This window comes from Martes martes (assembly GCF_963455335.1).
Source record: "Martes martes genome assembly, chromosome: 16".
In the NCBI taxonomy this organism is placed as follows: domain Eukaryota; kingdom Metazoa; phylum Chordata; class Mammalia; order Carnivora; family Mustelidae; genus Martes; species Martes martes.
In genome coordinates, this window is record NC_137904.1 from 20,259,454 (window position 1) to 20,283,953 (window position 24,500).

The window sequence follows — 24,500 nt, forward strand, 5'->3', positions numbered from 1 at the left end:
TCTCTAGAACGATCATTGTCTGTTATTTAAAGTAATTAAATTGTTCTCATTTCTTTGGGCCTTTTTGTATATTTTCACAAGAAAATAAAACTCTGGGGTGCCTGGGTGGCTCAGTGGATTAAAGTCTCTGCCTTTGGCTCAGGTCATGATCCCAGGGTCCTAGGATCGAGCCCCACATCAGGCTCTCTGCTCGGCAGGGAGCCTGCTTCCCTTCCTCTCTCTCTCTGCCTGCCTCTCTGCCTACTTGTGATCTCTCTCTCTGTCAAATAAATAAAATCTTTAAAAAAAATAAAATAAAATAAAACTCTGTCAACAGATAATCACTGTTGAGAGGATTCTGAGAAGATGGCGGGGTAAAGAAGTACCAGGAATCTACCTCTCAGTCTAGAGTATAATTGCACTGGCAGAACCTGTCTGATAGAACTACTTTGGAATTGAGAGTCTATGGAAGGCTTGCAACTCCCAGGAGAAGATCTGGATGGTAAACTGTGGTCAATTCCAGCTCTTAGCGCAGTAACGACTACCCACCCCTGGAGCCACAGCTAAGTGGCAGGCTGCAGTGTACCTGTTCCTAGAGCAGCTTGCACACTGGGGAAATGAGGCAGGCAAAAAGGACCCTGCCCTCCAAATATTGGGGATCTGTGCTCTGAAAGCTGCTTTTGATCACAGAGGTGCAAACAAAGAGGCGGGTGGCCACTGGTGTTGCCCTTTATTTAGTAAAAATATAAAATAAATAAAAATAAACGTTAGGCACCAGGGACATAGCAAAGAATAAACAAATAATGGTCTCCACCTTCATGGAGTTTACTCATGGCCTGGCAATAAATACAGAAATTATTCTAAAGACTACTGGTGTGCTGAGTGCTATCCAAAAAATACAGATAATATGCTTTAGATTTTTTTATTTTATTAGTTTTCTAAAGATTTTATTTTTAAGTAATCTCTACACCCAATGTGGGGCTCAAACTCACAACCTCAAGATCAAGAGCTGCATATCCTACTGCCTGAGCCAGCCAGGAGCACTTGCTTTATATATTTTCCCAAGATTTTTTTTTTTCTCAATTGAGTAAACTCTACCCCCAAAATGGAACTCAAACTTATGACCCTGAGACCAAGAGTCACATGTTCTGCTGACTGAGCCACCCAGGTGCCCCCTGCTTTACATTTTCCAAAAACATAAATAAATAAATAATACAAACATACATACAAAAACGTGCATTTAAGAAAGCACATTTCTCATTAACATTCCTCTATATATTTGCTTTTTATTCCAAGTTTTATTTATTTAAGTAATCTCTACTAGACCCAAAGTGGGCCTCAAACTCATGACCCCGAGATCAAAAGTCACGCATTCCTCCAATTGAGCCAGCCAGGTTCCCCTATTTATTTATTTTTAATCTATTATAAATAGGATATTTTTCCATTACATTCTCTAACTTTTCCTCTTTTCCTAATGCGAGCTTGTGATATTGTGATATAACAAGTATTTTTTGGCCTTCATCCACGGTTCCTGGCAAAGAGCTCTTAAAACCCTTATAATTTCCAAAGTGATAAGTGGAATACAAGCAGCTTATTTATAGGAAACCCATTTCAATCACACCTGAGTGTCAGTGAAGTGACTTCTGGAAAGCCTCTAAGGATGGGGATGGTTGCCAGGGGAACCAACCATGTGATTAGAGTTGGAACTTTCAGCACCCATCCCCCACCTCTGAGGAGAGAAGAGGGATTAGAGGTTGAACCAAACACCAACGACCAATGATTATTAAAATCATGTCTAACTAAGGAGGCCTCCTTAACAGCCAAAAGGATGGGGCTTGGGAGCTTCTATTGCTGAAGACATGGCAGTGCTGGGAGGACAGTGGACCCCGAGAGAGTACAGAAACTCTGCACCCCCTCCCACACACCTTGCCCAGTACACCCCTTCTACCCGGCTGCTCTCTGAGTTCTCTGAGCCACTCTCGCCCATTAATCTAATTGAACCTGAGGAGTGGGTTGTGGGAAACTCCAATTTACAGCCAGTTGGCCAGAAGCACAAATAACTACCTAGGACTTTTCACTGGCATCTGAACTGGGATTTGGGGGTAACAGAGGGGTGTGGAGGCAACCCTGTGGGCCTCAGTCTTTACCTGTGGAACCTGATGCTAAATTCAGATAGAGAGTATCATAACTAAACTGAATGGTAGAACAACCGGCGGTGTCCGTGGAAAATGAGAGAATTGCTTAATGTGGGACAAACCCCACACTTCTGGTGACAGACAAGCCGAAAGTATGAAAGAAGCTGTACACAGAGAAAAACAGAGGAGAGGGTTTTCCTCTGGAGTCCTACCACCATTTCTTTAGCACTGAAAATCCTGAAAGATAACCTGGTTCCTAAACCCCCAAATCACTAGTCTTAGTAAGACCAACAAATCAAACCGAACCCAAAAGGTAGAATTCTGGATCTATGAAGAGGTATTCAACTACAACCTATAAAAGAGAGCTACAACCTATAAAAAAGCATTTTACCTTCATTATAGGGCAGAGGATTGCCAATCTTTAATCCAACAGCTTCAGCTGACTTCAAAATGTCTAACTCCATCAAAATAACTACTCTCCTATGAAGGCAAAGAAATAGAAACAAGTTAGAAAAAAATGAATTCAGAAGCCCTTCAAATGACAAGCTACTTAAAATGCTTTCCCCCAATAATCATTTCGATAAAACGATTTCCATTCTTCAACGGGTTTTCATTACTGAATAACTTGAGAAAGATGTGATATCAATTCCTATGTAAATATTTCCCTTAATCTTTCACTGCATTATTACCAAGGCTTTTTATGATTGCAGGGTTTTCATTTTCCATCTAGTTCTTTAATTAAAATGCAGTGTCCTTACCACAAACCATATCTTCAAGGAGCAAATGACACCATCAGAATTTAGATTAAACACAATAATATGTGGCACAACAAAAGATGATCTGTTTTCAGAAACATATACTTACCTAAAGAATTAACTTTTCCCAGTGAAAAAATTATCCCTGTAACTATTTTTTAATATAATTATTATCTAAGAACTTAAGAGTTCTTTCACCTACCGTTGACTCTGATTAAAACCTTTCAATAACTTCCCAAGAACCTTAGCCCCAAAATAAAACCTTTCGGGCACCTGGGTGGCTCAGCTGGTTAAGCAACTGCCTTCAACTCAGGTCATGATCCTGGAGTCCTGGGATCAAGTCCCACATCAGGCTGCCTGCTCAGCAGGGAGTCTGCTTCTCCCTCTGACCCTCTCCCCTCTCATGCTCTCTCTCTTGCTCTCATTCTCTCTCAAATAAATAAATAAAATCTTTAAAAAATAAAAAAATAAAAATAAAACCTTTTGCACACAGGTTACAAGGCTCTGTGTGATCTGGCCTTGCCAGTCTCTCTCCAGCTCATCTCATCACTGAAATGCTCTGCTCTCCAGCCATTCTACTTGCTTTCGGTTCCTGGTTTGCGCCATGCTCTCTCTTGCCACACAGCCTTTGTACATGCCACTCACTGACTGGCATGGCCTTCTCTCACTCTGCCCTCAGCTAGTGCTCGTTTTTTGCTCTCATCTCAAACCACTTCTTCAAGAGACACTTCCTTCATCTTTAGCAGAGACTGGATTTCTGTTATACTTTAAAAAAAATTTTTTTTTATAAACATATAATGTATTTTTATCTCCAGGGGTACAGGTCTGTGAATCGCCAGGTTTACACACTTCACAGCACTCACCATAGCACATACCCTCCCCAATGTCCATAACCCTACCCCCTCTCCCAACAGCCCACCCCCCAGCAACCCTCAGTTTGTTTTGTGAGATTAAGAGTCACTTATGGTTTGTCTCCCTCCCGATCCCATCTTGTTTCATTTCTTCTTTTCCTACCCCTCAACCCCCCCATGTTGCATCTCCACTTCCTCATATCAGGGAGATCATATGATAGCTGTCTTTCTCCGATTGACTTATTTCGCTAAGCATAATACCCTCTAGTTCCATCCACATCGTCACAAATGGCAAGATTTCATTCTTTTGATGGCTGCATAGTATTCCACTGTGTATATATACACCACATCTTCTTTATCCATTCATCTGTTGATGGACATCTAGGTTCTTTCCATAGTTTGGCTATCGTCGACATTGCTGCTATAAACATTCGGGTGCACGTGCCCCTTCGGAGCACCACGTTTGTATTGTTAGGGTAAATACCCAGCAGTGCAATTGCTGGGTCATAGGGTAGCTCTATTTTCAACTTTTTAAGGAACCTCCATGCTGTTTTCCAGACTGGTTGCACAAGCTTGTATTCCCACCAACAGTGTAGGAGGGTTCCCTTTTCTCTGCATCCTCGCCAGCATCTGTCATTTCTTGACTTGTTAATTTTAGCCATTCTGACTGGTGTGAGGTGGTATCTCATTGTGGTTTTGATTTGTATTTCCCTGATGCCAAGTGATGTGGAGCATTTTTTCATGTGTCTGTTGGCCATCTGGATGTCTTCTTTGCAGAAATGTCTGTTCATGTCCTCTGCCCATTTCTTGATTGGATTATTTATTCTTTGGGTTTTGAGTTTGCTAAGTTCTTTATAGATTTTGGACACTAGCCCTTTATCTGATATGTCGTTTGCAAATATCTTCTCCCATTCTGTCAGTTGTCTTTTGGTTTTGTTGACTGTTTCCTTTGCTGTGCAAAAGCTTTTGATCTTGATGAAATCCCGATAGTTCATTTTTGCCCTTGCTTCTGTTGCCTTTGGCGATGTTCCTAGGAAGAAGTTGCTGAGGCTGAGGTCGAAGAGGTTGCTGCCTGTGTTCTCCTCAAGGATTTTGATAGATTCCTTTCTCACATTGAGGTCCTTCATCCATTTTGAGTCTATTTTCGTGTGTGGTGTAAGGAAAATGGTCCAATTTCATTTTTCTGCATGTGCTGTCCAATTTTCCCAACACTATTTATTGAAGAGGCTGTCTTTTTTCCATTGGACATTCTTTCCTGCTTTGTCGAAGATTAGTTGACCATAGAGTTGAGGGTCTATTTCTGGGCTCTCTATTCTGTTCCATTGATCTATATTTCTGTTTTTGTGCCAGTACCATGCTGTCTTGATGACGACAGCTTTGTAATAGAGCTTGAAGTCCGGAATTGTGATGCCACCAACTTTGGCTTTCTTTTTCAATATTCCTTTGGCTATTCGAGGTCTTTTCTGGTTCCATATAAATTTTAGGATTATTTGTTCCATTTCTTTGGAAAAAATGGGTGGGATTTTGATAGGGATTGCATTAAATGTGTAGATTGCTATAGGTAGCATAGACATTTTCACAATATTTGTTCTTCCAATCCAGGAGCATTGAACATTTTTCCATTTCTTTGTGTCTTCCTCAAGTTCTTTCATCAGTACTTTATAGTTTTCTGAGTATAGATTCTTTGCCTCTTTGGTTAGGTTTATTCTTAGGTATCTTATGGTTTTGGGTGCAATTGTAAATGGGATGGACTCCTTAATTTCTCTTTCTTCTGTCTTGTTGTTGGTGTAGAGAAATGCAACTGACTTCTGTGCATTGATTTTATATCCTGACACTTTACTGAATTCCTGTACAAGTTCTAGAAGTTTTGGAGTGGAGCCTTTTGGGTTTTCCACATATAGTATCATATCATCTGCAAAGAGTGATAGTTTTGACTTCTTTGCCAATTTGGATGCCTTTAATTTCTTTTTGTTGTCTGATTGCTGAGGCTAGGACTTCTAGTACTATGTTGAATAGCAGTGGTGATAATGGACATCCCTGCCATGTTCCTGACCTTAGCGAAAAAGCTTTCAGTTTTTCTCCATTGAGAATGATATTTGCGGTGGGTTTTTCATAGATGGCTTTGATAATATTGAGGTATGTGCCCTCTATCCCTACACTTTTAAGAGTTTTGATCAGGAAGGGATGCTGTACTTTGTCAAATGCCTTTTCAGCATCTATTGAGAGTATCATATGGTTCTTATTCTTTCTTTTATTAATGTATTGTATCACATTGATTGATTTGCGGATGTTGAATCAACCTTGCAGCCCTGGAATAAATCCCACTTGGTCATGGTGAATAATCATTTTAGTGTACTGTTGGAGCCTATTGGCTAGTATTTTGGTGAGAATTTTCGCATCTGTGTTCATCAAGGATATGGATCCGTAATTCTCTTTTTTGATGGGATCCTTGTCTGGTTTTGGGATCAAGGTGATGCTGGCTTCATAAAATGAGTTTGGAAGTTTTCCTTCCATTTCTATTTTTTGGAACAGTTTCAGGAGAATAGGAATTAATTCTTCTTTAAATGTTTGGTAGAATTCCCCTGGGAAGCCGTCTGGCCCTGGGCTTTTGTTTGGAGATTTTTTTTTTTTAAAGATTTTATTTATTTATTTGACAGAGAGGGATCACAAGTAGGCAGAGAGGCAGGCAGAGAGAGAGGGGAGGAAGCAGTCTCCCCGCTGATCAGAGAGCCCAATGCGGGGCTCGATCCCAGGACCCTGGGATCATGACCTGAGCTGAATGCAGAGGCTTTAACCCACTAAGCCACCCAGGCGCCACTGTTTGGAGATTTTTGATGACTGTTTCAATCTCCTTACTGGTTATGGGTCTGTTCAGGTTTTCTATTTCTTCCTGGTTTAGGTGTGGTAGTTTATATGTCTCTAGGAATGCATCCATTTGTTCTAGATTGTCAAATCTGTTGGCATAGAGTTGCTCATAGTATGTTCTTATAATTGTTTGTATTTCTTTGGTGTTAGCTGTGATCTCTCCTCTTTCATTCATCATTTTATTTATTTGGGTCCTTTCTCTTTCCTTTTTGATAAGTCTGGCCAGGGGTTTATCAATCTTATTCTTTCAAAGAACTAGCTCCTAGTTTCATTGATTTGTTCTATTGGTTTGTTGGTTTCTATTTCATTGATTTCTGCTCTGATTTTTATGATTTCTCTTCCCCTGCTGGGTTTAGGCTTTCTTTGTTGATCTCTCTCCAGCTCCTTTAGCTGTAAGGTTAGGTTGTGTATTTGAGATCTTTCTTGTTTCTTGAGAAAGGCTTGTACTGCTATATATTTTCTTCTCAGGACTGCCTTTGCTGTGTCCCACAGATTTTGAAACGTTGTGTTTTCATTATCATTTGTTTCCATGAATTTTTTCAATTCTTCTTTAATTTCCTGGTTGACCCATTCATTCGTTAGAAGGATGCTGTTTAGTCTCCATGTATCTGGGTTCTTTCCAAATTTCCTCTTGTGATTGAGCTCTAGCTTCAGAGCATTGTGGTCTGAAAATATGCAGGGAATGATCTCAATCTTTCGATACTGGCTGAGACCTGATTTATGACCCAGGATGTGATCTATTCTGGAGAATATTCCATGTGCACTATAGAAGAATGTGTATTCTGTTGTTTTGGGATGAAATGTTCTGAATATATCTGTGATGTCCATCTGGTCCAGTGTGTCATTTAAGGCCTTTATTTCCTTGTTGATCTTTTGCTTGGATGATCTGTCCATTTCAGTGAGGGGAGTGTTAAAGTCCCCTACTATTATTGTATTATTGTTGATGTGTTTCTTTGATTTTCTTATTAGTTGGTTTATATAGTTGGCTGCTCTCATGTTAGGGGCATAGATATTTAAGATTGTTAGATCTTCTTGTTGGACAGACCCTTTGAGTATGATATAGTGTCCTTCCTCATCTCTTATTATAGTCTTAGTATAGGCTTAAAATTTAATGGATCTGATATAAGGATTGCCACCCCAGCTTTCTTCTGATGTCTATTAGCATGGTACATTGTTTTCCACCCCCTCACTTTAAATCTGGAGGTGTCTTCGGGTCTAAAATGAGTTTCTTGTAGGCAGCATATTGATGGGTCTTGTTTTTTATCCATTCTGATACCCTGTGTCTTTTGATTGGGGCATTTAGCCCATTAACATTCAGGGTAACTATTGAGAGATATGAATTTAGTGCTATTGTATTGCCTGTAAGGTGACTGTTTCTTTCTGATCTACTACTTTTAGGGTGTCTCTTTGCTTAGAGGACCCCTTTCAATATTTCCTGTAGAGTTGGTTTGGTGTTTGCAAATTCTTTCAGTTTTTGTTTGTCCTGGAAGCTTTTTATCTCTCCTTCTATTTTCAATGATAGCCCAGCTAGATATAGTATTCTCGGCTGCATGTTTTTCTCGTTTAGTGCTCTGAATATATCATGCCAGTTCTTTCTGGCCTGCCAGGTCTCTGTGGATAAGTCTGCTGCCAATCTAATATTTTTACCACTGTATGTTACAGACTTCTCATCCCAGGCTGCTTTCAGGATTTTCTCTTTGTCACTAAGACTTGTAAATTTTACTATTAGGTGACGGAGTGTGGACCTATTCTTGTTGATTTTGAGGGGGGTTCTCTGCACCTCCTGGATTTTGATGCTTGTTCCCTTTGCCATATTAGGGAAATTCCCTACAATAATTCTCTCCAATATACCTTCTGCTCCCCCTCTCTTTCTTCTTCTTCTGGAATCCCAATTATTCTAATGTTTCATCTTATGGTGTCACTTATCTCTCGAATTTTCCCCTTGTGGTCCAGTAGCTGTTTGTCTCTCTTTTGTTCAGCTTCTTTATTCTCTGTCATTTGGTCTTCTATATCACTAATTCTTTCTTCTGCCTCATTTATCCTAACAGTAGAGCCTCCATTTTTTATTGCACCTCATTAATAGCTTTTTAAATTTCAACTTGGTTAGATTTTAGTTCTTTTATTTCTCCAGAAAGGGCTTTTATATCTCCAGAGAGGGTTTCTCTAATATCTTCCATGCCTTATTCAAGCCCGGCTAGAATCGTCATTCTGAACTCTAGATCTGACCTATTACCAATGTCTGTATTGATTAGGTCCCTAGCCTTCAGTACTGCCTCCTGTTCTTTTTTTTGTGGTGAGTTTTTCCGCCTTGTCATTTTGTCCAGATAAGAATATATGAAGGAGCAAATAAAATACTAAAATGGTGGCAAAGACCCCAGGAAAATGCGCTTTAACCAAATCAGAAGTGACCCCAAATCATGGGGGGGGGAGAAAAGGGATAAAAAGAAGTTCACAAAAAAAAAAATTAAAAAAAGAAAACAAATAAAGAAAAAATATAAAAAAGAAAAAAATATAAACCAAGAGGCAGACACTCAACCAACTGAGCCAACCAGGTACCCCTAGAGCAATATTTAAGCAATAACAAACCCAACTTCATCATGTATTCTTCAAATGGTCAAAATATAGTCTGATCGCTATATTTTGGATTTTTATATATAATTGGTGAGTTTCTGTTACCTTTATTGGGCTTTAATATCAAAGTTATATTACTTCAATAAAATAAGCTTTTAACAATTAGCTTTTGACAATTAGATATAGATTTGCTATAAAAACTATCTGTTAGAAATACCTGGTAGATATTTACCTTCCAAAATTATCCAAATTACTCCTGGCTTATCAGTAATTTAGCATTGGCTAAATACCAAAACCTAAGAGAAAATATGCTTCATCATGTATTCTTCAAATGGTCAAAATATAGTCTGATCGCTATATTTTGGATTTTTATATATAATTGGTGAGTTTCTGTTACCTTTATTGGGCTTTAATATCAAAGTTATATTACTTCAATAAAATAAGCTTTTAACAATTAGCTTTTGACAATTAGATATAGATTTGCTATAAAAACTATCTGTTAGAAATACCTGGTAGATATTTACCTTCCAAAATTATCCAAATTACTCCTGGCTTATCAGTAATTTAGCATTGGCTAAATACCAAAACCTAAGAGAAAATATGCTAAAAAAATTAATTTTATCTTAATATATATATATGTGGATACATATATATATCCTACTTAGTAAGATGAATCCAGCAGCATATCAAAGGAACATACCAATATCTACTTACAGAAAACACAGATGATAGGGACACATTACAACTTTAGAGATATAACCAGCAAAATCAAGACTGTGGGAAACTGCATGAGGCTAAAGGGCAAATGACCTGGTTTCTTTTTTTAATCTTTTTTTTTTTTTAAGATTTCATTTATTTGACAGGGAGAGAGAAGCAGACTCCCTGCTGAGCAGGGAGCCCAATGTGGGCCTCGATCCCTGGGATCATGACCTGAGCCAAAGGCAGACATTTAACTGACTGAACCACCCAAGTGCCCCAACCTGGCTTCTTTAACAAATGAACAGTAAGGTGCTAACTAACTGGAATTTAGGTAAAAACTTAAAGCTACAGGGGCGCCCGGGTGGCTCAGTGGGTTAAAGCCTCTGCCTTCGGCTCGGGTCGTGGTCTCAGTGTCCTAGGATCGAGCCCCGCATCGGGCGCTCTGCTCAGCGGGGTGCCTGCTTCCTCCTCTCTCTCTGCCTGCTTCTCTGCCTACTTGTGTTCTCTGTCAAATAAATAAATAAAATCTTTAAAAAAAAAACAACTTAAAGCTACAAAAACAAACAACAGTAAGGGAGAAAAAAGATAGTGGAGGAACCTACAGATTAAAAAGACTTAAAAGTATCAACCTACTACAGTGTGAACTTTACTTTGGATCCTGATTCAGATGAAATTATTCACACATACAAACACACACACACGAAGAGCTGGAAACAGAATGCTGACAGGATATTTAATATTCCTGGTGTAAAATGGTATTTTTTTAAAAAGGAGTCATCTTTTGGGTGCCTAGCTGGCTCAGTCGATAAAGCATATGATTCTTTTAATCTCAGGGCTGTGAGTCCAAGCATGGAGACTACTTTAGAAAAATTATTAAATTAAATAAATAACAAAAAATGTTATCTTTTAAAGACATATACTAAGATATTTATGGATGAAATAATATGATGTCTGAGATTTGCTTCAATAGAAGAGGGTAGATGTGGAAAAGATATAGTATAACAAGATCAGTATCAGGTGATAATTTGAAGCTGGATGATGGGATACATGGGGTCATATACCATATTGCTTTTTTATTTTTAAAAATTTTTATTTAAATTCAATTTAGTTACTGTATACTGTATTACTAGTTTCAGGGGAAGAATTCAGTGATTCATCAGTTGCATCTAACACCCAAGGCTCATTACATCCAGTCCCTCCTTAATGCCCCTCACTCATTTAGCCCACCACTCCACCAATTGCCCTCCAGCAACCCTCAGTTCCCATAACATTTTTTAAAAAAAATTTTACTTATTCATTTAACAGAGAGAGAGCACAAGCAAGGGGAGCAACAGACAGAGGGAGAGGGAGAAGCAGGTTCCCCTCTGAGCAGGGAGCCCAATGAGACTTGATCTCAGAACCCTGGGATCATGACCTGAGCCAAAAGCAGACACTTAACCCACTGAGCCACCCAGGCGCCCCTCCATACCATATTGTTGAATGAAAAGACTTAGTATCAAATACTATATAAATTTAATGCAATTCCTTGCATTCCAGTGAGACTTTTGTTTTCTTCAGCTTGACTATATAACTCTGGAATTCATATGGAAGAATAAAGAGAAGAGTGGCCAAGAAAATTTTGGGGGGAAAAAGGTAAAAGAAGACCTCACCTGAAGATACTAAACTATTCTACAGATACTATTCTACTATACTAAACTATTCTACAGATGACACTTTAACTGAAAACACCATGGCAGATTTAATTACCTATGTTGGTGAGAACATGAAGAAACTGGAACCCTCATACACTGCTAGTGGGAATATAAATCAGTAGCCACTTTGGAAACAGTCTGGTACTTCTTCAAAGATTTAATCATAAAGTTACCATATGACCCACAATTCCATTCCTAGATACATATACATAAAATGGAAAATGTCCACACAAAAACTTACATCCAAATGTCCATTGTGTTATTCTTTTTTAAAATTTTATTTAATTTTTTTAAATTTTATTTCTTTTAAAGATTTTATTTATTTTACTTGACAGAGACAGAGAGAGAGATCACAAGTAGGCAGAGAAGCAGGCAGAGAGAGAGAGGAGGAAGCAGGCTCCCCATTGAGCAGAGAGCCAGATGTGGGGCTCGATCCCAGGACCCTGAGATCATGACCTGAGCCGAAGGCACAGGCTCAACCCACTGAGCCACCCAGGTGCCCCCCATTGTGTTATTCTTTTTTTTTTTTTTTAAGATTTTATTTATTTATTTGACAGAGAGATCACAAGTAGGCAGAGAGGCAGGCAGAGAGAGAGAGGAGGAAGCAGGCTCCTCAGTGAGCAGAGAGCCTGATGCGGGGCTTGATCCCAGGATCATGACCTGAGCCGAAGGCAGAGGCTTTAACCCACTGAGCCACCCAGGCGCCCCCCATTGTGTTATTCTTAACAGCAAAAAGGTAGAAACCCAAATGTCCAAACAAATGTGTAAACAAAATGTGACATACTCATAAGACAGAATAGGATTTGCCCACACAAAGCAATGAATACTTGTACATGGCACAACATGGATAAACCTTGAAAACATTATGCTACATTAAAGCGGCCAGTCATGAGGGACCACATATTTTAGGATTTCATTTATATGAAATGTCTAGAATAAGCAAATTTGGAGAGAAAATAAATTAGTGGTTCTCTAGGGCTAGAAAGAATGAGGAGTTAGAGAGTGATAGCTGAAGGGTACAGGGTTTATTTTGTGGATGATGAAATATTCTAAAATTAATTGTGATAATGACTGCACAACTCTGTCAATATATTAAAAACCATTGTAGGGGCGCCTGGGTAGCTCAGCTGGTTAAGAGACTGCATTCGGCTCAGGTCATGATCCTGGAGTCCTGGGATTGAGTCCCACATCAAGCTCTCTGCTTCTCCCGCTTACCTCTCTCCTCTCATGCTCTCTCTCTTTCTCTGTCTCTCTCTCTCTCAAATAAATGAATAAAATCTTTTAAAAAATAAAAAATAAAATAATAAAAAAGTAAAAATTATTCTACACTTTAAATGGATGAATTGTAGCTGTATGTGAATTATATCTCAATAAAGCTGTTACTGAAAAAAAGAAAAAGAAAAAGAACAAGGGGTACCTGGGTGGCTCAGTGGGTTAAAGCCTCTGCCTTTGAGCCAGGTCAAGATCTTGGGGTCCAGGGATTGAGCCCCACATCGGGCTCTCTGCTTGGCAGGAAGCCTGCTTCCTTCTCTCTCTTTGCCTGCCTCTCTGCCTACTTGTGATCTGTCTGTCAAATAAATAAATAAATAAATAAATCTTTAAAAAGGAGGGACGCCTGGGTGGCTCAGTTGGTTAAGCAGCTGCCTTCGGCTCAGGTCATGATCCCAGCATCCTGGGATCGAGTCCCACATCGGGCTCCTTGTTTGGCAGGGAGCCTGCTTCTCTCTGCCTCTGCCTGTGCTCGCTCACTCTCTCTCCCTCTCTCTCTCTGACAAATAAATAAAGAAAATCTTTAAAAAAAAAAAAAAACTTAAAAAAAGAAAAAGAAAGAAAGAAAGAAAAAGAACAAAAACTATGGCACTGATCATTATCAACAATAGCCAAACTATGGAAAGAGCCCAAATGCCCATCAACTGATGAATGGATAAAGAAGATATGTGTGTATACACACAATATGTGTGGTATACACACAAAGAATTATTACTCAGCCATCAAAAAGAATGAAATCTTGGGGTGCTTGGGTGGCTCGGTGGGTTAAGCCTCTGCCTTCAGCTCAGGTCATGATCTCAGGGTCCTAGGATCGAGCCCCATGTCAGGCTCTCTGCTAGGCAGGGAGCCTGCTTCTCCCCTCTCTCTCTGCCTGCCTCTCTGCCTACTTGTGATCTCTGTCAAATAAATAAATAAATAATCTTAAAAAAAAAAAAAGAAATATTGCCATTTTCAAAGATGTACATGGAGCTAGAGTGTATCATGCTAAACAAAAGAAGTCAGTCAGAGAAAGAAAGTACTGTATGACTTCACTGATATGTGGAATTTAAGAAACAAAACAGATGAACATATGGAAAGGCAAAAAAGAAAAAAAGAGGGAAGCAAACCATAGGAGACTCTAAAGTAGACAGAACAAACTGAAGGTAGAAGGGAGGTGTGGGGAAGGTGAGCATTAAGGAAGACACTCATTGGGATGAGCACTGGTTGTTATATGTAAGTGATGAATCACTAAATTCTACTCCTGAAACCAGTATTACACTGTATGTTAACTAACCAGAATGAATTTATTTATTTATTTGAGAGAGAGAGAAAGAGCTATCAAGGAGGAGGGACAGAAGGAGAGGGAGAAGCAGGCTCCCCACTGAACAGGGAGCCCCATGCAGGGCTTGATCCCAGGATCTGAGATCATGACCTGAGCTCAAGGCCAGCACTTAGTCGACTGAGGCACCCAGAATTTAAATAAAAATTGGAAACAAACAAAAAAAGAATACCAAACGAATTTTGCAAGGTTGCTTCAACAATGTGAATATATATGGAGCGCCTGGGTGGCTCAGCTGGTTAAGTGTCCACCTCTTGATTTCAGCTCAGGTCATGATCCCGGGGTCCTGGGATCGAGCCCCACACTGGGCTCTGTGCTCAGCGGGGAGTCTGCTTCTCCCTCACTCTCCCTCTGTGCTCTCTCTCTCCTCTAAAAAAAAAAGAAAAGAAAAGAAAAAAAAAGAAAAGAACTATAGATTCCATGAACATATGAAAAGATACTTTATCTCACTAGGGAAATATAAATTAAAATGATGATTAACAATAATTCGTAAAAATCAGAGTATCCAGTATGTTGACAAGGTTAAGGAGAAATAGGTTTTTTGGTTTTGTTTTTTAGGTATCAGCTTTTTGAGATATCACTCATACCATTCCACTTACCCAACCCTGGGGAAACACTAATCTGTTTTTTTGGATTTGCTTACTCAGAAACAAGCACTCTTACACAAAGTTAATGGGTAGATCAACCGGTATATTTTCTGCAAGACATGTCCTTTGACCCCCACAATACTAATTCAAGCAATCTGCGCTTCAGAAATAGCATGAGCGCATAAAGATGAACTGAAGCCCTGTATGGAATAAGCCTAAATGACCATCAAAAAAGTAAAAGGTAGGGCGCCTGGGTGGCTCAGTGGGTTAAGCCTCTGCCTTCGGCTCAGGTCATGATCTCAGGGTCCTGGGATCGAGCCCCACATCGGGCTCTCTGTTCAGCGGGGAGCCTGCTTCCTCCTCTCTCTCTGCCTGCCTCTCTGCCTACTTGTGATCTCTCTCTCTCTGTGTCTAATAAAAAAAATAAATAAATCTTAAAAAAAAAAAGTAAAGGGTAAATAAACTTGTACAAGCACACACAGGTTCTCAACAGAAGAAAGAATAAATACAAGACATGCCACCATTCTGACGTGGTGGAATAAAACAAAGCCCATAGGAATGAAATTCTACCCCTGATTGGAGAATGAAGCCCAAGTTTTTGTACTCAATCCAAGCAAAGCTCTCTACCCTTTCCCATAACGAAACCTCAGAAGACAGGAAAATGGTTAGAAAGCACCCCTCAGGCACACAACGGTGGGCTGGAGTGGAAGATAACAGGTCCCATGTGAGAAGGTTGGCAAGGAGAGGCACCTGGCCTAAACTACATTAAAGCAAATATGAAGTTTGACAGAACTATCCATATCAAGCATGAACAAGATAAAAAGAAAAAAAAGAAATGACAAAGCAATAATGCAACATATGAAAGTGTATAAAAATAAAAGGAACAAAGGAGGCAGAGACAATTAAAGAATCCAATCTAGAAGAAAGCATAATCCAAGAAAGGGAATAATACTTTCCAACAGTGGTTTGAGAAATCAGACTAAGAATTTAATGAAATAAAACTCAAAAGATGAGATAAAACAAGAGATTGGGAAGAAAAAGGGAGCTTGAGAAGTTAAGACAAAAGTAGAACAAAAGTAATACCATTATACATCTAACACTTAAACATGATAAACGTCAAAAACAGCAAGGAGAAAGGTAAGAACTGAACTATTATGTTGCAAAATCTTGACTTAATTCAATATATGCATTAGAAAAAAAGACTAAAGCAAACTGAAGACACAAAGGGAGGACAGTATATAAGTAAAATTTAAAGCTCAAATGAAATAGAAAACAGCATTAAGGAATAGAATCTGCAGACTGAAAGGCATACCATATAACAGAAAAAAAAATAGTAATAACAACTGACATTAAGATATAGCCTGGTTAAGTCACTGAACTTGAAACATAACCAAAGAATTTTTCCATTTAATTCACAGAATCTATTCAAGTTTTATCAACTATTTAAATGATGTCCTTATTAGCAAAAGGATCTAGTCCAGGATCACTTGTTATATTTAATTATCAGATCTCTCAAGACTCCTTCAATCTGGAACAGTCTCTCAGTATATACAACTTTTTTACTTTCATGCTTGAGATCTGAAAAGCAGAGGTCATTGGGACACCTGGGTGACTCAGTCAGATAAGCATCCGACTCCTGATTTCAGCTCAGGTCCTGATCTTGGGGTCCTAGGATCCAGCCCCATGTTAGGCTCCACACTCAGCAGGGAGTCTGCTCTCTCCCTGGCTCATATTTCCTGGGAGTCTGTCCCTCCCTGGCTCATACTCTCTCTCTCAAGTAAGTAAATGAAAGAAAGAAAGAAATCAGAGGTCACTTATTTTGTAGAATGTCCCTTCATTTACCTGAGGCTTCCTCATGATTAAATACAGATCATGCATCCTTGGCAAAAGTATAATATTAGTGATGCTGTGTTCTCACTGCATCCTATCAGGTAATACACATTTTCTATTTGTCCCATTGCTGGTAATGTTAACCTTAATCATTGCAGTAAGGTGCTGTCTGCCAGGGTCTTCCACTATAAAGTTGCCTCTGCTCCTTTTACAATTAGTAATTATGTTGTGGGTAGGAACTTTAACCCCATAAATAACTTGTTACTCTGCAAAGTTTCACCCATTTCTGCATCTGTGGTAGACTGAATGCCCCTCCCCAAAAGAAAACCACCTCCTAATCCCTGAAACCTGTGAATGGGACAACAAGGGACTTTGCAAATGCGATTCAGTTAAGGACTGAAATTTCTCAAGATTATGCTGGATCCTTTGCTGGGCCCTAAAAGCAACCACATGTATCCCTGTAAGAGGGAGGCAGAGCTGACACAGACAGGAGGCAATGGGACCGTGGAGGCGGAGACTGGACTGAGGTAGTGAAAAGCCAAGGAATGCTAACAGCTACCAGAAGCTAGGAGAAAGAATAGATTCTTCTCTAGAGCTTCCAGAGGAAGCATGCCACTGTCAACCCTATGATCTCAGCCCAGTGAAATTCATTTCAACTTCTACCTCCACACAATTTCTGTTGATATAAACTACCAAGTTTGGGACGCCTGTGTGGCTCAGTGGGTTAAGCATTTGCCTTCGGCTCAGGTCATGATCCCAGGGTCCTGGGATGGAGTCTCACACTGGGGCTCCTTGCTTAGTGGGAGCCTGTTTCTCCCTCTCTTCCTCCCCCTGCTTGTGTGTCCTGTCAAATCTTTAACAACAACAACAAACCACCAAGTTTGTGTTAATTTGTGAGAGCAGCCTCAGCAGCCATGGACGTTTCCTGTATAAACTAACCCCGTTTTGGTTACCAAAGGGCTATTTTTCTAATCCCATCATTCCTTCTACATTTGTTAGATGGCACTCTGTTTTAAGGAAAGCCTTTCTCTTCCCCCATTTTATTCCTCTATTCAGAATGGACTTATGAACTCCTATTTTATTTGACAAGCTATAATCTGCTCCCATTTTTTTTTGTTTTTTTTTTATTAACATAGCATGTATTATTTGTTTCAGGGGTACAGGTCTGTGATTCATCAGTCTTACACAATTCACAGCACTCACCATAGCATATACACTCTAAAAATGTCCATTCCCCCTCTGTTCCCATTTTTATTGTGGTTTATAAATTGCCTTAGATTTGGCAAGTGTAAGATTCTGTAAGCCAGTTTCTCTTTTTGACAGGGTCCCATCTCCTTTTGAGCACTTCCTTACCATCTGACACATTAAGATATTCCAGGCTCATCTTGTAATTTCCAAGCCTGTACCAAGCCACCCTCCAAGAAGCCTTAGTTCCTTTTAGTGTGAAATGGCATTCAGAAACCAAGATCTGGTGCTAAGTGGGCTCACAGCTATTGGGGTGTTGCTGTTCCAAAGCCCTCTCAGTAGACAGATCTAGGGAATACACACATACACGCACAATATATGTATACTTATACACCCACCAAATCTGAACAGATGTTTTTCCAAAGACAATGGAACAGTTAGCTAACAGGTGCATGAAAAGATACTCTACATCATGAATCAGGGAAATGCAAATCAAAACCACAATGAGATAGCACTTCACATTTGTTAGAATGTTTATTATTCAAAAGACTGGAAATAACACATGTTGGGAAGGATATGGAGAAAAAGGAACACTTGTCACTGTTGGTAGAAATGTAAATTGGTGTAGCCACTATGGAAAACAGTATGGAGATTCCTCAGAAAGTTAAAAATCAAACTGCCATAAGATCCAGCAATCCACTTCAGGGTATTCATCCAAAGAAAACAAAAGTACTAACTCAAAAAGATATATGCACCCCCATGTTCACTGCAGCACTATTTACAAAAGTCAACATAAGTGTCCACCAACAGATAAATGGACAAAGGAACTGTGACACAGGGCACCTGAGTGGGTCAGCTGATTGACTGTCTGCCTTCGGCTCAGGTCATGATGGGGAGTCTTGGGATCAAGCCCCATGTGGCTGGGAGTCAGCTTCTCCCTCTGCCTCTGCCCCTCCCCCCTGCTCATGAAATGGTCTCTAATAAATAAATAAAATCTTTAAAAAAAGAAACTGTCTCACATACAGAGAGAAATATTATTGAGCCATAAAAAAGAACAGAGTCTTGCCATTTGTGAAAACACGGATGGACTTCCAAGGCATTATGGGAAGTCAGACAGAGAAGGGCAATTGCTGTACGATCTCTCTTACACGTAGAAATAAATAACAAGCTCATAGATACAGAGAACAAACACATTGGTGGTTGTTACAGGCAAGGAGTAGGAGGTGCGAGAAATGGGAGAACTATTTTTGTATTTAGTTTAAATAAATTGAGTTGATATGAGATACAATAAAACAAGATTGAAAAAAAAGAGAGAGAACTATTTATTTATTTAGTCAGCTCCATACCCAGCATGGAGCCCAACAAAAGGGCTGAAAGTCACAACCCTGAGATCAAGACCTGAGCTGAAATCAAGAGTCAGACACTCAACCGACTGAGCCACCCAGGCACTCCAAAAAAATGTCATTTTAAAACCCCAAACTAAATGTTCACATCTATATCTACTCATCTATCAAAAATCTTGAGTTCACTCTGAAACCTTGCATTCTAATCTTGGCTACCTCCCATAGCCTTCACCATATTTATTAGATCAATTCCCCTCACAGGTAACCAATCTCCTGTGACCACCTGCCACTGCTACACACATGGACACTCTCTTCCGAATGCTCCTTCCTAGAATTTCCAAACCTAGTTCTAAGACCGCCACCACCCTATTACAAACAAGCACCTCCTCTCCCCCAACAACTTGCTGCTGGGCCAGACCCTCACATCCCCAGATGCCTTCATCCCTTGCTCAGCGTCCAACAGCCACACAGACTCTTGTCCCACCCTACTCGGGTTCTGACAACCCATTCTGGACCACGTACCCTCTCCCCACATTGTGTTCTCCTTACCTCTCTCCAACCCGCTGTCTAGCCCAGGAAGATACCTTCCTCACTTTGGGCTAATACCTGGCTCCATGCCATCACCACCGCCACCACCATCCCTCCCTTGTAAACATCTGCCTTGCCTGGCCCCACCTAATGGCTTTGGACTGATATATTCAGGAAGGAAGAGAGCAGTAACAATATATATATTGTCATTCCACTATCAAAATTATTTCTATCCACCAATTATTGATAAATGCACACCGTGAGATATCTGGAATGATGCTCACTAAATCATGATATAGTTATTTCTGGGTTCTATGAATTTTAGACAATTTTTTCCTTCTTTGTACCTTTTATTTACTGCTTGAATCGATGATTCTGTGTGTCATTTTTATTAAAATATTTTTATTTTCTAAAAATACACAAAGAGCTACAAATATATTCTAAGAAGCACTGGTGAAAAATTTCAAATAGTGAAATACTATATAATATTAAATGTTAACTAAATTATGGTAAATCTGTACAATGACACACTAAGTAATATATGACATAAAGGGGGGATGCCTGGGTGGCTCAGTTGGTTATGCATTTGCCTTTGGCTCAGGTCATGATCCCAGGGTCCTGGGACTAAATCCCAAACTGGGCTCCTTGCTCAGTGGGGAGCCTGCTGTTTCCTCTGCCTACTCTGCCTGCCACCCCCCAACTGAATTACATATATGTATATGACATAGAGGGTGATCTAGGGACATGTAAAAATGACCACTATTTAAAAAAAGAATATAAAACCATATTATGAATTTTTTTAAAGAAAAGTACAAACTTATAAGTACTTATATTTATAGAAAAATTCCGGAAGGATAACAACAAATTTTTTTTTAATTTTTTTTTTTTTTTTTAATTAGACAGAGAGATCACAAGCAGGCAGGGAGGCAGGCAGAGAGAGAAGGAGGGGGAAGCAGGCTCCCTGCTGAGCAGAGAGTCCGACACGGGGCTCAATCCCAGGACCCTGGGATCATGACCTGAGCTGAAGGCAGAGGCTTTAACCCACTGAGCAACCCAGGCGCCCCAACAACAAAATTTTTAAGAATAGTTATTCGTAGACAGTGGAATTACAGTTATTTTTGTGTATGTAAGCTTTTTTTTTTTAAAGATTTTATTTATTTATTTGACAGACATCACAAGTAGGCAAACAGGCAGGCAGAGAGAGAGAGAGGAGGAAGCAGGCTCCCCGCTGAGCAGAGAGCCCAATGTGGGGCTCGATCCCAGGACCCCGGGATCATGACCCGAGTCGAAGGCAGAGGCTTTAACCCACTGAGCCACCCAGGCGCCCCTGTGTATGTAAGCTTTGTTGTTGTTTTTTGTTTTTTTTTGTTTTGTTTTGTTTGAAGTAAGCTCCACACCCAGTGTGGGGCTAGAACTCACAGCCCGAAGTTGCATGCTCTACTGATGGACCCAATCCCTATTCATATGAGTTTTACAATTTACGTATATGTTACTTGTATAACAGAAGTTGTTTTACAGAACAGAACGACAAGAACACAAAATTCTATCAGGGTGAGGATCCCACTACATGATACAGAGAGCTAAGTAACTGTCAACCTAGAATTCTACACCTAGTTAAACTCATTTAACTGAGAATGAAACAGGTATTTTTAGATGACAGATTTTTATCATTCACGAACCTTCCCTATAAGAGCTGCTAAAAGATATTCTTCAAGAAAATGAGAACTGAACTAAAAAGGAAGGAGTGTGAAGGAGACAAAGGGAAACTAAATGTGGGAAAGTCTAAGTAATGGCTGTCTATATAGAGAATATACTAATTCAAGGAAATAAAAAGAAAGTTGACCTAAAACACTGAATATAGACCATTTTGAGACCTTTGCTTTATTTGAGAGGATGGTAAAAATACAGACCTATTTTAGAATCTCTGTTAATTCACATGTGGATTTTTTTTTAATGTGAGAATATCTTCAAAACAAACAAAAAATGAAAAACAAAAATACAGCACAAATAAAATACATTTCAAGGGGCACCTGGGTGGCTCAGTGGGTTAAAGCCTCTGTCTTCGGCTTAGGTCATGATCCCAGGGTCCTGGGATCGAGCCCCGCATCGGGCTCTCTGCTCAGCAGGGAGCCTGCTTCCCCCTCTCTCTCTGCCTGTCTCTCTGCCTATTGCGATCTCTGTCAAATAAATAAATAAAATCTTTAAAAAAAAAAAATTTTCAAACCAGTAGAGAAAAAAAATTAAAGAAAAAATCAATCCAAGGCAAGAAAAAAAAATAAAGCAAAAACATGGCAAAAACAGAAAAATTAGAAAAAAATCAATAATAAATTAAGCAGAATAAACTCACCAACTAAATCTCAAATGATCTCTAAAATCATCTGCTGTTTATAAAAGATATCCAAGGTTAAGAACGGAGAAGCTCAAAGTCAAAAGAAGGACAATGATACAGCAAACAAATACATAGCAAAACATACAGATAAAACGGTAACATACACTGACATACTCTTATTAAGAAGGGAATGCTTGCTACATTTGTTTCCCATGTATTCTGTGACTGGAAATAAAAAACTTAAAAGCCTCTCCCCAACAAAAAACGTCCTATTTTAGCAACGGTTACCCAGGAGTGACAGTGCTGCTAACTATGGCACCTGTAGCATGTAGCATCTGTCAGTATTCAGCACACTCTACATTGGCTGAATAAAGTTCACCATGAAAGACTGAAGATTGCAAAAAAGGGGCAGCGTTACATAATTAATCACATCAGTTTTGCTCTTATAAGTAACCCCTTTTCATTAACAGATACTTCAAAAGCGAATCCTAAAAACAGTGCTTCTGAAAAGATTAGAAATAAAAGTTATGCATTCTGCTTTAATCTCCTGCTTTGAAATTTCCAATTTGTTTCCATATTTCTCTTCCTTTGGTGCCATGTTTTAGTCACCCAAGTTCAAATCTCAATAGCTGTAAACTCTTAGCTGAAAGCTCATCATTGTCTTTGATTTCTAAATGAATTTTGGCATCCAATGGACTTCTCTGCTGAAAAATTAATTCCCATTCCACAACACAATAAACCCAGAGAAAACCCCCCAAAACAAAGAAAAACACCGCATACCTTCCATCTTTCAGGGTGTTAACAATGAATCGGTTAATCTGGCAAATACAGTTGCTAGACAATCGTTCTTCCTCAACGAGAGGGTTCAACTGTGTTGCCAACATGAAAGCTGAAAAGCATAGAGATAACTTTAGTCCCCACAGCATTTCAGGCGGACAATCTGAAGGCTGATCACACCTGGACTAGCAAGGGAAAACAATGCCTTGACTATGTTTCTGAAAGTAAAACCACTCAGATTCTGCATAGTGAAAAACAATATAACCTACTGCATTAAACATCTGCTGGTACTTTGAAATGTATTTCCTAAGGTGCCCAAAATAATTTTTTCCATCATTCAGGTTTCATGACAAAGACTAAAAAGTCTCTTCCATGTTCTTCACCTTATGACTAGAGATAGCAAGCAATAGTCTGCAAATTCTCTTTCTCCCTTTTAAAGTTTCCAACACAGAAATAAATCCCCAAAAAGGCAAGTATGGGACAGCTAACCCATTATATTCACTAAATGTCAATACCATCCTGAGGGAAATTAATCAAAGAAAACAGAGCACCAGTTAGAGAAAATTAATTAAGCCAAGTGGCAGCTTTCCATTAGATCCAGTCTATTGTGAGAATGCTCTCTGCCAGCCGTTAATTCTGTCTGAATGAAGTGCATGGCCAAGCAAATGTACACTTCTACAATGCCCCAAATTACTGCAGTCAAAGTGCTGCGTGTTCTTTCATTATTTAAATGCAAATTCCTAGGTTTATACGTCATACTTACAGGATAGAGTGTTCAAGCCATCACTCATAAGCAGTCGATAACGGGGTGGACTATTCCCTGTAATAATGGGACGGATGTTCTAGGAGAGAAAACTTGATTCATTAGTCAGGTTGTCTTCCCAGTCCCCAGGGATAAGTAACCTTAAGTGGCAGGAGAGTGGGTTTGCCATTAGTTCAACAAACACTGAACTGCTTGCCCATTCTCTTGACACCTAACCCCAAGCAAAAGAAAATTGGATTTGATGATTTTCCCACCACCATCTTTGTATTAACATTATTAAACACAACCTAGATGAGAATAAAATGAGTTTCAATACTCTTCTGTTCACTCTCAACTCAAATTTGATTGAAAATTAATTTTAAAAAGGATAGGACAAGGTGCTACATAGAAAACATGCTAAAAATACAAAATGGGGAAAAAAAATCTTTGCCGGAAAGGGGCTTACAAATGAGGCGGAGACAGAGGCAAAGAGACATAAGATAGTTATGCACATGACATGGGGGCACAGCCAAGACATTTATCACAAGTTGAAGGAAATCAGGAGCAGCTCTCCAAAGGAAGTGAAATACACAAACAGAGCTTTAAGACGAGTGGCAGCGAGTTTGGGAGTAACAGGGAGATCATTAGGCCTATGACTCAGAATCTGCAGGTATGATCCATGATGCTGCTTCTGTGCATTTTTAAAACTCTCCCTAAAATTTGAGAACCCCTTAAATGAATGATAGGGTTAATGAAGAATTGTAAGCAGTTATATTCATTGCAGGCGCACATAAGGCAGATCTGAGCAAGACACACCTCAGGGCAGGAAGAAAAGTAAGGAGGCAGGAGTAATTATGGGTAGCACTACAGTATCCATCAATTGTGGAAAGAACAGAAAGGCAAAGCCTCAAATCTGAACCCCCAAAGTTAGCTCTGGCTAGCATGATATTAAGAAAAAAAGAAAAGAAAAAAGAAAGGCCTGCTTCCTCTCTTAGGGTTACAAGACTGACCTACTTTTTGGGATGATGGAGAGAATTTCCTAAAGT

The 24,500-nt window shown here is 39.4% G+C and overlaps 1 protein-coding gene across 1 annotated transcript in view; it reads right to left on the reverse strand.

Moving 5' to 3' along the window:
- Positions 1-24,500, reverse strand: part of RPA1 (replication protein A1) — a 90,385-nt gene that overhangs the window by 51,983 nt on the left and 13,902 nt on the right. The window contains exons 3-5 of the mRNA XM_080826034.1: positions 23,476-23,554; positions 22,716-22,824; positions 2,506-2,594 (exon numbers count right to left, since the gene is read on the reverse strand). Of these exons, the coding sequence (XP_080682160.1) occupies positions 2,506-2,594; positions 22,716-22,824; positions 23,476-23,554 (277 nt within the window). The remainder of the gene's footprint in view (positions 1-2,505; positions 2,595-22,715; positions 22,825-23,475; positions 23,555-24,500) is intronic.